Source organism: Meleagris gallopavo, chromosome 2 (assembly GCF_905368555.1).
Source record: "Meleagris gallopavo chromosome 2, MGAL_WU_HG_1.1, whole genome shotgun sequence".
Lineage (NCBI taxonomy): Eukaryota > Metazoa > Chordata > Aves > Galliformes > Phasianidae > Meleagris > Meleagris gallopavo.
Genome location: NC_139405.1, coordinates 10545421 through 10559262, shown reverse-complemented (window position 1 = coordinate 10559262; position 13842 = coordinate 10545421). Strand labels below are relative to the sequence as shown.

Below are 13842 nucleotides of genomic sequence, written 5' to 3'. Positions count from 1 at the left end.
GTTGAGACTCTTTGCTCACAAGGAAAGACTTCACTGAATTTCTGAGAATCTTTTCATTGCTGCAAAATTGCAGTGAATGGTAAAGTTTGAGTACTCTGAGTTTAAGTTCATTACCAGACTTTACAGCATATTTCTATGTTGGCAGTTGAAATTGTTTTTGTATAACCATTTTGATAATATTTCTATCAGTTTTATTTATGCAATTTTTTGAAGACTTGTGAACTGATATATATATGTTGTCTCTGAAGAATTAAGTCATTAAGTGAATCTTTTGCTTAATTTATTCTTTGCTCAGGAAAAAAAATAGTGATTATTGACATAAGTGATTTGTTTCACCAGTTTAAGAAAAAGAAAAAAAAACAACAAAGAAAATTAGGCAGTACTCGTTATAATTCTTTCGGAAAATTGCATAATCTACTGTAGGACTGTAATAAGAACCTGGAATATCTATTTATATATCCTAAAGGATATAATGTTCTTCAGTTCCCTTTTTATTTAGTCACATTTTGAAACAAGAGTTTTAAAATCCAGTTGCTTCAAATACAGTGTTTATGCTATGGAATTAATGCAGTTGTATAAGAAAAAAGCAAACTTTTTTCTTTCAAAGAGAGATTCTACCTAGTTTCACTTGCTTAAGAGCCATTGGAATCACAGGGATGCTGCTTTACCATCATATGGTGAATGATTTCTAAATCTTCATTGGAGGAACTGAAAGGAATACCGAGAAGAACTGTTTCTTTACTTTTCAGTTAGTAAGGATTAAATGCTTACACTACAATATATCTTATTTACCAAATAGAAAAAAAAATAAAATTGTAGAAATATAAAAATCTGGATGTCCTTATTAAGCCAATCTTGGTATCATCTAATTGTCAAAGTGCAGCTGTTCTTTGGTCTTCAGAATTTTCTGTCATGTTGAGATGAAGTATAGATTTATATTTTACTCACATTTTCATTAAAAATAGTTGCTACACACTTAAAACATTGGGAAAATATCAAAATGGAAGTTAAAAATATATTTTCTAGGCCAGTTACATGAATAGCTTAATGTTCTGTTACATTCAAACAAATGTTCATTCAAAAGTTCATAACTGATTTTTGAGATGTTTGCAGGTCTCGATACGTACTTATGTTACCTGTGTATATGTATATTAAAAAAAAAAAAAAAGACTGGGAGCAGCTGACACCACAACAATTTGTAGAAATATTTCTGGTTGATCTGTCTTTCAGGTTCTGTTTTTCTTTATTCAAGAAGTAAAAAGCTGATGTACCAAAATGGGTATGAAAACTTCAGACCAGTTGTATCCCGTATAAGTGATAGTAGGAGAGATGAATGGGAGCACATTTGCTTTTTCCGTGACAAACAAACAAAAAAATCTGACCAGATTTAGTAGTTCTAGGATGTTTTGTGAACTGACCCCAGGTTAGCGGTAGTAACCTGTGATATAATTCGCGATGCCAACTGAAACGGTCCACAATAAATTGCAAACTTAATCTAAGTAAACATTAAAAGCAGATATTCCAAGGTTAAATAAGTCGCACTAATCACTTTGCTGGCTTCTGTTTTCTTATAAGCATAGAGGAAGCTGTTAGGAAGTGTAAAAGCTGTCAAACTGATCGTTCCCATGAGACAGATTTAAAAATAGGCTTCACTTACGAAAAAAATCATGCAGTGAAAACTGTATCTGTCAAGTCAATGACTATTAATATCAAGGATGGCTAAGGATTTTTGTTTCCAAGCTTGTCTTTTGAAAATGTTTAGCAGTAATCAGCTAGGAGACTGTGCTGAGAGCTCCGAGATGGAGAATTGTGAAAAAAATTCTTCAACACATAACTGGTTGTAACTTTCACTTTTCTAAAGAGGTTTTTAAAAAATAAAGTGGTACAAGAAATTGAGTACATGTTTTGAAAATTGTTTTTATTTCAAGATGAAGCTCTCAGAAAGTGCCAGGGGTTTTTGTTCATATTTTTAATGCAGCTCCTTCCCCTGTTTATCAGTTGTGAATGTCTGCCCAACAACATGAAAAGAATCCTTCATGCAAAGGAGCTGAAACTAAATGGGCTATAACATGAGCAGACCGGATTTTCCAGGAGCTTGTTATTTGTGTTACTGTTTCTGAAAGCAGAGAGCCTCCTGTCTGCCTCTTGGTAGCTTTTGTCTTCAAGAACTACCTCTTGAAAAGTCAAACCAGTTTCAGACTGGAATGATGGGTTCAGGTTTTGATTCACAAAAGCCCTTTTGTTTTCTGACAAGATCACACAGGTGATGTGGTAAGGCTTAGTCTCATTACTTGATGGTGTTTATTGGCTTATGTTAAGATTAATACCTTAGAAAGACAATTTTCCATTGTTTTAAAACTGTCTGCTCACTTGATATTTTCTCTAAATATATTTATTTTGGAATGTGCCTATTCTGAATTCGTTTTAAAGTTTTCTATTAGGCATAATTAACATCTCAATTCTGAATCAGTCTTGGATCTATCAGGTTTTTGTAGTCTTAAACCAGTAAGTAGTGGCTTCAGTCGGATTGAAACCCCACAACTGGTAATGCAATCATGAGCCTAATTTTGGCAGATTTTTCTAAAGAAAATGCATGCTACAAATCTTTGACTAGCTTTGAATTCTTTTATTTTTTTTCTGTATACAGTCATACAGAGATGAATACAGAGAATAGGATAGATGGGGCTACTAAAAGCCTGGTGTACTCTTGAATGATTTTTCATTTATGCTTAATTCAGTGCACGTATTGCATGGCACGCCCGTTAATATATTTTGTTGAAAATAGTTAGAAAGCGATTTTTGCCTGAGAAAATACTGATTTTTCCTCCCACTCTTTTGACATGGTATATCAAAATGTACTTGATATAAAAGGCTGTTTAAAGTTGAACAGTTTATTTGAAATTTGAAAAAATAAGTACATTTCAAAGGTGAAAACAAATGTCAGAACATTGCTGAAACATTCAATTCATGGGGAAGTGAGAAATGTTTAATTGCATTGTCTACCCTTTACTAAGAATTAGCTTTCTTCATAGGTGTTGTCCAAATAAGTGCTGTGAGGTTTTTTTATTGTGAGATACATTTGCTAGCAAAAAATATTTTAGGAAACCCATTCTATTTGCAGATCAGTACATTGATAACATTTTATGTTTATAGTAGATACCAATAACCAGTGAATACCTTCTGTACGTATTTGTTGGTAGTTCATTTTATTTGGCAAGCTATTCTTGTTCACTCTTTTTAGACAAAGTTTGATGTAGTATTATATGTTTTTACTGATGATCTGTCAAAAGAATTGATTATGCTTGAGGCTGAAGACTCAGTACAGAACTGAATGGGAATTTTACTATCTGTCATTTCTTTAGCACTAAGCTGACACCAAAATCACAGGTTTGGACGCTATCTGTCAGAATCCTCAACTTCAGTATGCGTACTCAGGTTTATTCTCTTGCTGCAGGAGTATGCCACATCTTGGACATCAAGTAATGCATGCCTGTTCCTTACTATTATTAGGATGATTGGCTTGGTTCAGCAAATCTATTTTCATAGAACCACAAAATGGCCTGGGTTGGAAGGTCCTTAAAATCCCACTGAGTAGCCATCGGCAGGGCTACTCCCCACCAGCTCAGGCCTTGGGCACCTGTAGGGATGGGGCACCCACAGCTCTGGGCAGCAGTGCAAGGGCTTCACCAACCTCTGAGTGAAGAATTTCTTCCTAACATCAAACCTAAATCTTCCCTCTTTTAGTTTAAAATTATTCGCCCTTGCCGTTACATTGCACTCCATGATAAAGAGGACAGCTTTAGCCTCAGTAAAATTAAAATAACATGGCTCATAGGTAGGTGATAATTAGAGATGCCATGAAGATAAAAGAGATGCCTTAAAAATATCTCATGAATCAAGCTCATCTTTTTCTTGAAAATTTATAAATTGCTTTTAGTCATACACACAGATCAGTATTTGGAATGGAAGAGTCCCAATTTTCCTCCTACTCTGCATAAGTACTACAGAAATTTTAGCTTCTAATTCTCACTTGTATTTGAGAAGGCAGTGTGCTTGGAAATGCCAATGTAATGAGTTTTACGGAACTAATAGTATTGAAAAGTGTAAGATAAAATAAAAATATAAGAATTTGTAGGAGCAGGCAGGTGAAAGTAAGGATCAATTTTCCTAGATATCTTTCAGGAATTTGGATGTGAAAAGAAATAAAAGTTACTGGTGTGGCTGGAGATCTAGCTGCATGTTAAGACTGAATTTAACCAATATCTCCATAAACTGTTTTTGTTTCATTATCACAAACAGAAATTGGAGAGCTGCAACCTAGTTAGGTACTGTGCTAGCAGCCAGAATGGGAAAATGAAAGTTTCTATAGCTGGTGAACCAGTAGCCAACATTACTGAATGAATAGCCAGCGAACAAAGCAGAAAGGAAGGACACTATCTACGTGGAGTCTAGCTGTGAGTTTATACAATAGCTATGGCATTTGAGCACAGCACTAAAGGGCTATTTGCCCAGCAGTGGGACAGAAGGTTCTTTCAAACCAGGAATCAGGAAATGGAGCAAATGAGTCCAAAAGGGAAAGCAGCCAGAAAAAGCCACAGCCAAGAGCTAGCTATTCAGCTAGATACAAGAGCAGCCACACGAGTGTGAGAGAATGAGAGGAAAAAGCCAGTTGAGAATTTATTATTCTGGAGAAGTAAGAAGGTTGAGAGACATCAGTTGGCAGTTACTAATATACTGATGAGAGAAGCTGAAAGAAAGCCAGAAATGAGTGGAATAAAACCCCTCATTTCACCAAAGGATGTGCAGAACTGATGTTCTACGTAAAATTGCAGACTACACTTGCTTTTATATATGTCTGAAAACATGGCTGATATGAAAAATTTCCTTCAGGCATTTGAAGACTTGTAAGGTTACCTATATTGGTCACTTATTTCTTTTTTCTCATCGACTTTTTGTTACTCTGTATCTACAAATCACTGACCTCCCAAACTTGGATTCTGTGTAGGGTCCATATTGCTTTTTGTATTCGATTTGAGACTCATTTTTCTGCTCTTTGTGGCCATTTTTTTTTCCTTAGGGGAGATAGCCTAATTAAAGGTAGTTCTGTTGAGTCCGTGCTTCCTGAAAAGTGGTTGAACATTGATTGCTGATGAGAAGTAGAGAAAAATTCTCTTTGTCTTTGCTGTATTTTTTTTTTCCCTATCCCTTTAATTGAGCTGCTGCTTAACTCAGAAGCCTTTTTTACTCCCATTTTTTCTTCCATGTACTGTTGAGTAAGAGGAAGGTGAGAGTGGGGTGGTGGAGCTTAGCTGTGTATGAGTGTAATACCACCACATGGAGAAAGAAAAAATAGTGTGTTTTTGTATTTAATGCAGAGTTAGCCTTTGGTAATTCTAGATGCAATGAGACAGAAAGGGGAGGAAAAAGCAGAAATTCAGCACAAGTGAGTTTCCTGTATCCCTTTAGTTTCCCAATCACTGGATGTAGTATATTGTTTGTTTTCTTCCTTAAGTGTTATTTAAGGTATTAATGTGAAGCTGTTTTTGCTTCAAACAATACATTTTGTTTTCCTTTTGGTTATTTTTGTTTCTGTTGGTTTTAATTTGTGACTTATGTCTTGTTAGAAGCTTTGTTCCTGCTTGGGAGCTGATAGAAATTCTGTGGAACCAACTTGTTCCTGAATTCTGCAATTTAGATGTTGCCAAGAAATTTGTATGAATCTTTGCCATGGGCAATTAAAATAAAAAAGGCGGGTGGGGGATGGACAGAAACCTTGAACCAATTTCTTGAAAACAGAGAACACAGCAACCACAGTCAGAAACATTTAGCAGCCTGGCAGCAGACAGCAGGGCATACAGGGAATAACAAAACAGTCTATTGAAGTGAGAAAAAAAAAAAGATTTTCAAAAGCCTTGTGTCCACAGCAGGCTGAAAAAATTTAACAACAATCCTGTTATCTAGGTTGTTTAAAAAAAAATGTTGATTTTCAAATTTCTCCTAATATAACATGTTAAACGATACAACAATAACTTCTCTCTCCATGGAAGCAATATATAAAGCTTTCTCTGGCACACTTCTTAGATGTCTCTATTCAAACTGTCAAAGCAGAGGAGAAAAGAACCAAACAGTTCTGAATTCAGTGTTTGTAGCTCCAGCAGAAGAGACCAGTAGAGCTACAAAATCAGCTCTCACCATTGTATTAATTGTGGTAACAAGTGACAGATGCATGAAAGATGTGATCTTTCCAGTACTGCGCAGTGAATCTTAAGCAAAGCAAATAGGTAGTTTTTCATAGCTGTAAGCTCAGTATATTTTCCTTACTTTAATTCCATTTCCAGTAACACTGGATTAATTTCTATGATTGTGTGTACCCATTGCCACGTTTTTTATTGCCTTAAAATAATTGATATCTTCCCTTTACTAAATTGTAAGCTATTTGTTGCTCCATTCTTTACATTCTTTTAACAGCATTGTTTGGGGCAGTAGCTGATTCTCATATGTCCTGTTGATTTCATGTTGGAATTCTATATAATTATTCTAGCTTGTCCATTCTATTCTGGTGCCAAATTGCCTACCTAGAATTTGCAGGGATATGGTAACACACAACTTAAAGAAACATATTTATTGTGTGCACTACGTATGTCCGTTTCCTGTGAACAGAAGTCTGTGCAATGTATCTTGTAATACTAAAGAGGAGCTACAACATCACATTGTTATCTCTAGTTAGCCATTCAGTGTGTCATTAACCCATCATGGCAAAGCATAATATATTCTTTTGTTGACCTTGAGACAGGTAATATTCAAGCTCAGCTTTTATTGAATGTAGTTTCTGACCTGATTGAGTACATTTTATTTTTCCATTTCAATGGCCAACATGCTCTATAGTCTGTAGTTGCATGCTAGAAAGAATTAGAATATCATACTCTTTGGTCACAGTGATTCCTGTCGTCCTTAAGCAGAAAATGGGAAGGATGTTTCCTGTAGGAAATTTATGAGTAAATATTAACTTCAGTAAGGTTCAGGCAGATGCTGATGTTGCAAACTTCAGCCTTCGTACAGGTTTCTAGCATATGAGAAGTAGCATACCCATTTTATAGGGAACCAAAGAGAGGTTAAGTTCTCAGGGAAGCATTCAAATTCAGGTTAAACCCAAATCTCTGGATTTACTATCACTGATTTCTAATAGCAAGTGTTATTCTAATTACTCTTTTATTATCTCTACCTTTTAGGGCAAAATATTCTGTGGAGAGTATGTGCCATTTAATTTTTTTCTTTTTTAAAACTAAAGCTATAAACCAAAACAAAGTGTATGATCATGCCATATGAAGAATGTGTTAGCCTTGAAAAAATGTTTTATATTTTGAAAAAGCCACTGCCCTTAGTAGGGGCAGGCCTAATACAGCTATTTTCCGTGTTTCCAGTAATGAAATACTATTTTATTTTTCATAGTTTAGGTAACTGAAGCTATGTTCAGTGCTCCTTTAGACTTGGGCAATCAGTAGTTAGCTTACACCTGGGTTTCTTGTTCTGTCACCATCGAGGAGCCAAGTGTAATTTTATCAAAAGGCACATGGAGTGTTTCTGCTCCATCATTTTGAATGCTCAAGAGTAAACAAGAAAAAGAGACAGGAAATTAATGTGGGTTTCCTAAATATATGTTTCATGGAATTTGAAGCACTACAGTTGATCATTGCACGTGTTTTTGTTGTTTTTTTGTTTTGTTTGTTTTGTTTTTTTCTTTTTTCCAGTTCTGTTGCGTTGGCACTTTCTTTGAGCTGAAACTTGCAGAGCAATTTCCCAGATCATATCATACCTAAATTAATGCAGCAAAATGCATGTATTGCCATTTCCTTCAGTCGTGTAGGTATCTACACTACAGAACCATATCCTGTTCTCCTGGGGCTTACCTCCAACTGAATGTTTATTTTTGGTTTGGTGTTCTAAATGAACCCCTTCCAAAATGTCTCACCCAGCTCCCAAAGCCCTGACCACCACACACACATCCACTCCAGAAAAACTCAAACCACTTCATCTGAGCATTAATCAATTATTTCCTTGGAGATACTATTTCATTATACCTGCTAATCTTTTCTCTGTCTCAGAAGACAAAGCAGGTATATAAAGATGCATAAACATAGAGGCTTGAATAGATGATTTCATTCATATTACATTCAGAAGTGCAGTCCTTTGCAAGTCTTTGAAGTAAGGCTCCTTAAGTTTTACATAAATAATCTGTTGCTATTGTAATGCTTGCTATATTTGTTTTGTAAGTTGGAAATGAATTGAGGCATGTTAGCAAAATGACAACTATCCTCTGAGAGGCTGACATTCATGGAGTTGCTCAAAACCTTTCAGTAAATACCAAAAAATACATGAGAGCTCTCAATGGTCAACTTTGCATTCTGGATTTCTGAAGAATATAGCGCTGTATGTACAAGATACTTAATGGAGTAGAGAGATTTTAGAGACTGTTAAAGAAGGCTGATAAAAATGCCTCAGGCTTCACTTACTGTAATATTATTGCTACTGACGTCAGTAAATTATCTCCTGCTGACTTCACTGGACAGCATATAACAGTAGGTTGGCAGGACCTACCTGAGCCATTTTGGATCATATCAGTCTCCATTTTAGAGAATTAATTGCCATTGTTTGCAGTGAAGTTGTAGTAACCAACCAGGTGGTACAGGTTTCATGAAAGTGAAAAAGTACTGCTCTATGGTAAGATAATACTTCTATTGCACTTAAAAAAAAAACAACAGATTTAGAGCATGGATTCATTCAAATAGCATTTAGAAATGTGTTTTTCCTCACCTTCCTTTTACTTAAATAGGCTTCTCCTAACTAAACTGCTATCCTAAACTGCTGTTTGATTTTATTATTCTGAGGAAACTTAGATGTTACAAATGAGGCAATGTGTCTCACTTGTTTGAGACCCTATTTTGCCTTCATAATATAAATAATTTGGAAAGAGAAATCCTTCATTGCAGTTCAAAGGTTTTTAAATCACATTGATTGGAAAGAAGCTTGTTACTAGCAATGGTCAGTCTTGTGAAACATTTATTTCAGAGTAATGATGTTTGTTCACTGATAACATTTGATGTGAAGAATACAAAGGAAATCCTTCGTGTGGAAAAGATTGGACTCTGAGTTGGGAGCGGTGTTGAAATCTTCATTCTTTTGCATTTTTCCAGGTTTTAAATTTCATGGAATAAGATCAGAAAATTAAAGAGAACTGATAAGGTTTTATTCGTACTAACGTTTTTATTATGTCTGCTCTTCTCATTTGGTAGTCAAACTACCAAATGTTTGCATGTTTACAATGTCTCTCATATCAGCAGTACATTACTAGTTTTCTCCTTCACCTTTTCTCAAAGTCTTTCATACAGTTATAGATTACCAACTTAAGAATATATTTTTATTGGCTGCTATACTCCTTTTGTTGTTGTTGTTGTTGTTGTTGTTGAAGGCACCATGACCTCTGGCAAGATTTGCAGTGAATTCTTAATTTCTTCCCTGGAGTTCTTTGCTTGTTAAGGCCCTGGTTACCTATAAATTATATATCTTTGGGAAAGATGAATTAATTCTGCTTGTGTGCCAAGATGTCCAGAGGCCATGTTAAAGAGAGTGCTGAGTTTAAGTTAATATTTGCTGTCTCTTAGCTGGATTTATTTGGTGAGACTCAACTATGTCATATCATGTTACCTTGTTTGCAGTTGGCCTTGATGATAGAGGGTGTTTCTATTTTGATGTGAATTGCTATGTATGTCCCTTCTCTTCTGGAAAACAGTTCTATTCCTTACTTTGTGAGTAACAAGGGAAATTGCAAACTGCTCCTTTTATCTTGGGAGTTTAAGTGACTTTTTGTAGTTTCCAAGAACTAGGTTATTAGATATTTTAAAGACCAGGGTCTTGTCCCTTGCTTAATATTAAGAGGAGTTAATACATTCAATGAAAGAAAAATTCATGGAGCTTTTAATAGTGCAGTACAATTCCTTTAGGGCTTGCAGGTTCATGCACAGGAAAATTATGTTGTTTGAGCTTAGGTATTAGAGCATGAGAGTAAGGAAGCTATTTACCAGAGCCAGCCCAATAGATCCTCGAGAAAAACTGCAAACATACCAAGTGTTGATAGTGTAGGAGTGAAGTTGATTGTGACTCAAAGATATTTCTCCTTTACAAATTACATTCACTTGGCTAATTGTAGATCCTTATCTTTGTTTGAGGAATAATCTACATAGTTAACATTGAAGAATACGAAGGGTATCTTGAGTGTAATTAGCATTGGATAATATCTGCATTATTAAGAACATATTTATCCTTATGTGTACCGAGAAGGAAAGAAAAAATCCTCAAAAAGTAAAAAATAAGGAGTACCTTTCCAAATTGAATTCACTTGTGCCCTAGAGGCTCTCAATCCTAAAGCATATTTTTTGTTTGTGAACATATTGTTGTTTTTTTTTTTTTTTTTTTTCCCCCCTTTTTGTTTAGGTTCAGTGATGAGCGAGTACATTCTTTATGAACAGGAAGTGAAGGGGAGGGGTACAAACTTCAGTGTAGCACCTGGAATAAGACTTCCAAATGCCAACTGAATAAAAATTTAATTAATTTCAGTTATGGTCTTTAATTATTGTTTATATTTTTGTTTTAATAAAATATCCATGATATTTCAGTTCCAAATTGTCTATTTCATGAGACTAAAATTAATATTCTAAGGATTTCAAAGCCAATAGAACCATTTTAGACACAAAGTAAAGCTTAGCTCTCCTCTTTTCAGTTCAGGTTTTCTGAGTTGTATTAACTACCATCTTTATTATTCAGTCAAGCAGCTTTCAGTAAGAGCAAACAGTTTGAATTTATGCCCATAAACAAGCAATTCTTCTTTTCCATTTGTTTGTGTTATCTTTGTGCCTGCCTTTGTTTGGCTGACAATTAAAGAATATTTTCTCTTCATGTTCTTCGTTGCCTTAATTACTTTCACTGTCATCACCATGATTTAGTTCTAATGAGAACCCATTTGTTCCTCCTTTTTACCATATCCTTCAGTTTCACTGTAATGATCTTCACCACATTATAGAAAGATGTCCTCTTATGACTTCTTTGGACAAGATGAACACTGCAAAACCTCTGTTACCACAGGAAGTGATCAGGTCAATGTCTTTTAAGATCAAATATCTCTAAGTAATTTTGCCTGACAGTCTACTCGCTTCTTGCAGCATTCTTCTGCCTTTTGCTTTCATCACTCTTAAAACAGAAGGTCCTTGTATTGGGAGATGACTTGCACGTGCTTATTCTTTAGTATTCTTTGATCTTCTAAGTCACTTTGAGTAAGCTATGATCTCTGAGGTGCTCCAGGGTTTCTTGATAATGTGTGTATCATTATTCTCTGAGATTACAAGTTAGTCAAACTGTACTCAGTTTTTATGTATTCACTCAAGGTGGGCAATACATTATCTGCCTCCCAGTGGCAGAGTATTCTTCCTGCTATCAGGAAGCCACAAATGAGGGTTATTTGTCGTCTTTGGAAATATACAACTCCATGGGGAGCAACAGTATTAGAATTAAACCCTGAAATAAAATGTAAAAATGGCCTTATTTCTTAGATTTTAGGATATGTATGGAATAGCTCTGCTAGTTTATGTTACTTGGTTGATAATCATGGAATCATAATGACATAATTTGAAAGAATTTAATTCTCACAGTAAGCAGTTTGTGATTTATCAACCATATTTTTAGTATATATTATGTTTTGCATTTTTCAATAACAACTGTTCCTTGTGGGATATACTGTCTTATGTTGTATGTATGCTAGGGTTTTTATTTCTAACAGTAGCACAATTCTGTTGTGCATTCTTATCTCTTGTACTTATTGTATGCCTTCCACTTTGCTTGCTTAGTGGGTTTCGCAGTTAGGCCAGAGATTTATTTCCTCTGAAACCTAAGTATTCATCAAACACACTCTAAGGTCTAAACCAGTGACTGGTCCTTCAGACAGCTTCAGAGTACATTGTAGAGCTGGTTCAGATCGATGTATGGTCTGTAGATGAAGAATCCTGAACACAACTGATTTACTGAACTGTTGCTTTTGCTCAAAACTGCTTGCTAGTGGAGGCGTAACCTTAGAAACAGAGATGAACATTTTAGCTTGTATCACCATATAGTCATATTCAACCCTCCAGTGGTATTTTAGCATAGGTAAATCATTTATTGAATAAGGAAAAATACTGACAAAGTAGTCGTGCTACATCTGTGATTGGAGAGCTTCATTTAAACCGTCCTTTTATCCTTGGCAACCTAGAAATTGAGGCAATTTCAGAGTATACTAATAAAGACTTGAATGTTGGGTAATTATTGTGTCAGGTTTCTCAGGACAGAATAATATGCAACTTGAGGCAAAAACATTTGTTGTTGAGGTCAATAGGATTTAAAACTAATATTGTCTTTCATTTTTAAGATAAAACTGTACAGCCAGGAAAATATTTGAGTGTTTTTATCTTTTGTCCAACTGAACTGACTCAGAGATTGTCCCATTTTTTTCTATTGTTGGTTTTGGTTTTTCTTTCTGTTTTGATCTGTGTGATACATTTTTCTCTGTTTATGGCTTCATGATATTCATGGATACTATTGTTCCTCAGCCCCAAGGACAAACTGAAAAGATGTTAAATTATAAAGTATCTGACCTTGGTGCATTTTCTGTACATGAACAGAAGAGTTAAGACAGTGACAAAGGGTTTAGAGGAACAAGAAATCTAGTATTTCTCAAACAGAGTGGAATGACTGTGCAAAGAAAGCTTTTAAGCAATGAAGACCACACAAGCTAATTTGTAACTGATGGTATAAGTTATGTGCAGATTTCATTCAGATTGCTTGAATTAACTCTAAGGGTATTTTTTTTAGAACAATTTCATTTGATTTAGTGAAAGCTATTATCAAATCATTAGTCAATAAAAATAGTTATTTTGTGCGTGTGTGTGTGTAAATTATTGCATTTAAATATGAGAGCTGCCCCCAAAATAATGCCTCCTATTCTGATATGTTGGTATGGTAGTAGAGATTGCTGTTTTTCAGCAATGGCAACAGCAACGTGAAAGATAAGCCACTTTTAAGATGGCCATGCAGCCGTTACATCACAAAAGGAAGAACGTCTCATTCAGCTCACCTGCACAAATTAGCTGATGGTGATGACAATGTTGAAAACTAAGGTAGATGACAATTTGCTCTATCAAGTGGTGTTATTTTATTCTTTGTATCTGTTGTCATTTCCTTGGAAATAAATAGGAAGCATTACTTTTGGAGTAACCTACATGCTATTATTAATCATTAAATAATAAATGTTTCAGGATTATACATGTTTGGTTAAAGTGCTCAAGTCTCTCTTGGTAATTTCTCTGCTTTTCTTGCAGGTTGTATATAAAAATAATGATGTCAGGTTGGAGTTATCTCGACTTGCCAAACAAGGAGATCCTAAAATGAAGATTCATGGGGTAGTAGCATTTAAATGTGAGAATGTTGCAACCTTAGATCCGATCACATTTGAAACACCAGAATCTTTCATCTCTTTGCCAAAGTGGAATGCCAAGAAAACAGGCTCAATATCATTTGACTTTCGTACAACTGAGCCAAATGGTTTGATTCTTTTCAGTCATGGAAAGCCAAGGCACCAAAAAGATGCCAAACACCCACAGATGGTGAAAGTTGACTTTTTTGCCATTGAGATGCTTGATGGCCATCTCTACCTGCTGTTAGACATGGGATCAGGTACTATAAAAATAAAAGCATTGCAGAAGAAGGTGAATGATGGTGAATGGTACCATGTGGACTTTCAAAGGGATGGACGATCAGGTA

The 13842-nt window shown here is 35.2% G+C and overlaps 1 protein-coding gene across 10 annotated transcripts in view; it reads left to right on the top strand.

Annotated features, from left to right (window-relative positions):
- The window catches only part of NRXN1 (neurexin 1), a 645099-nt gene that overhangs the window by 232479 nt on the left and 398778 nt on the right, over window positions 1-13842 (top strand). For all 10 annotated transcript variants that reach the window (XM_085218894.1, XM_085218886.1, XM_085218885.1 and 7 more), the window contains one exon: window positions 13401-13839. In XM_085218894.1, the coding sequence (XP_085075020.1) occupies window positions 13401-13839 (439 nt within the window). The remainder of the gene's footprint in view (window positions 1-13400; window positions 13840-13842) is intronic.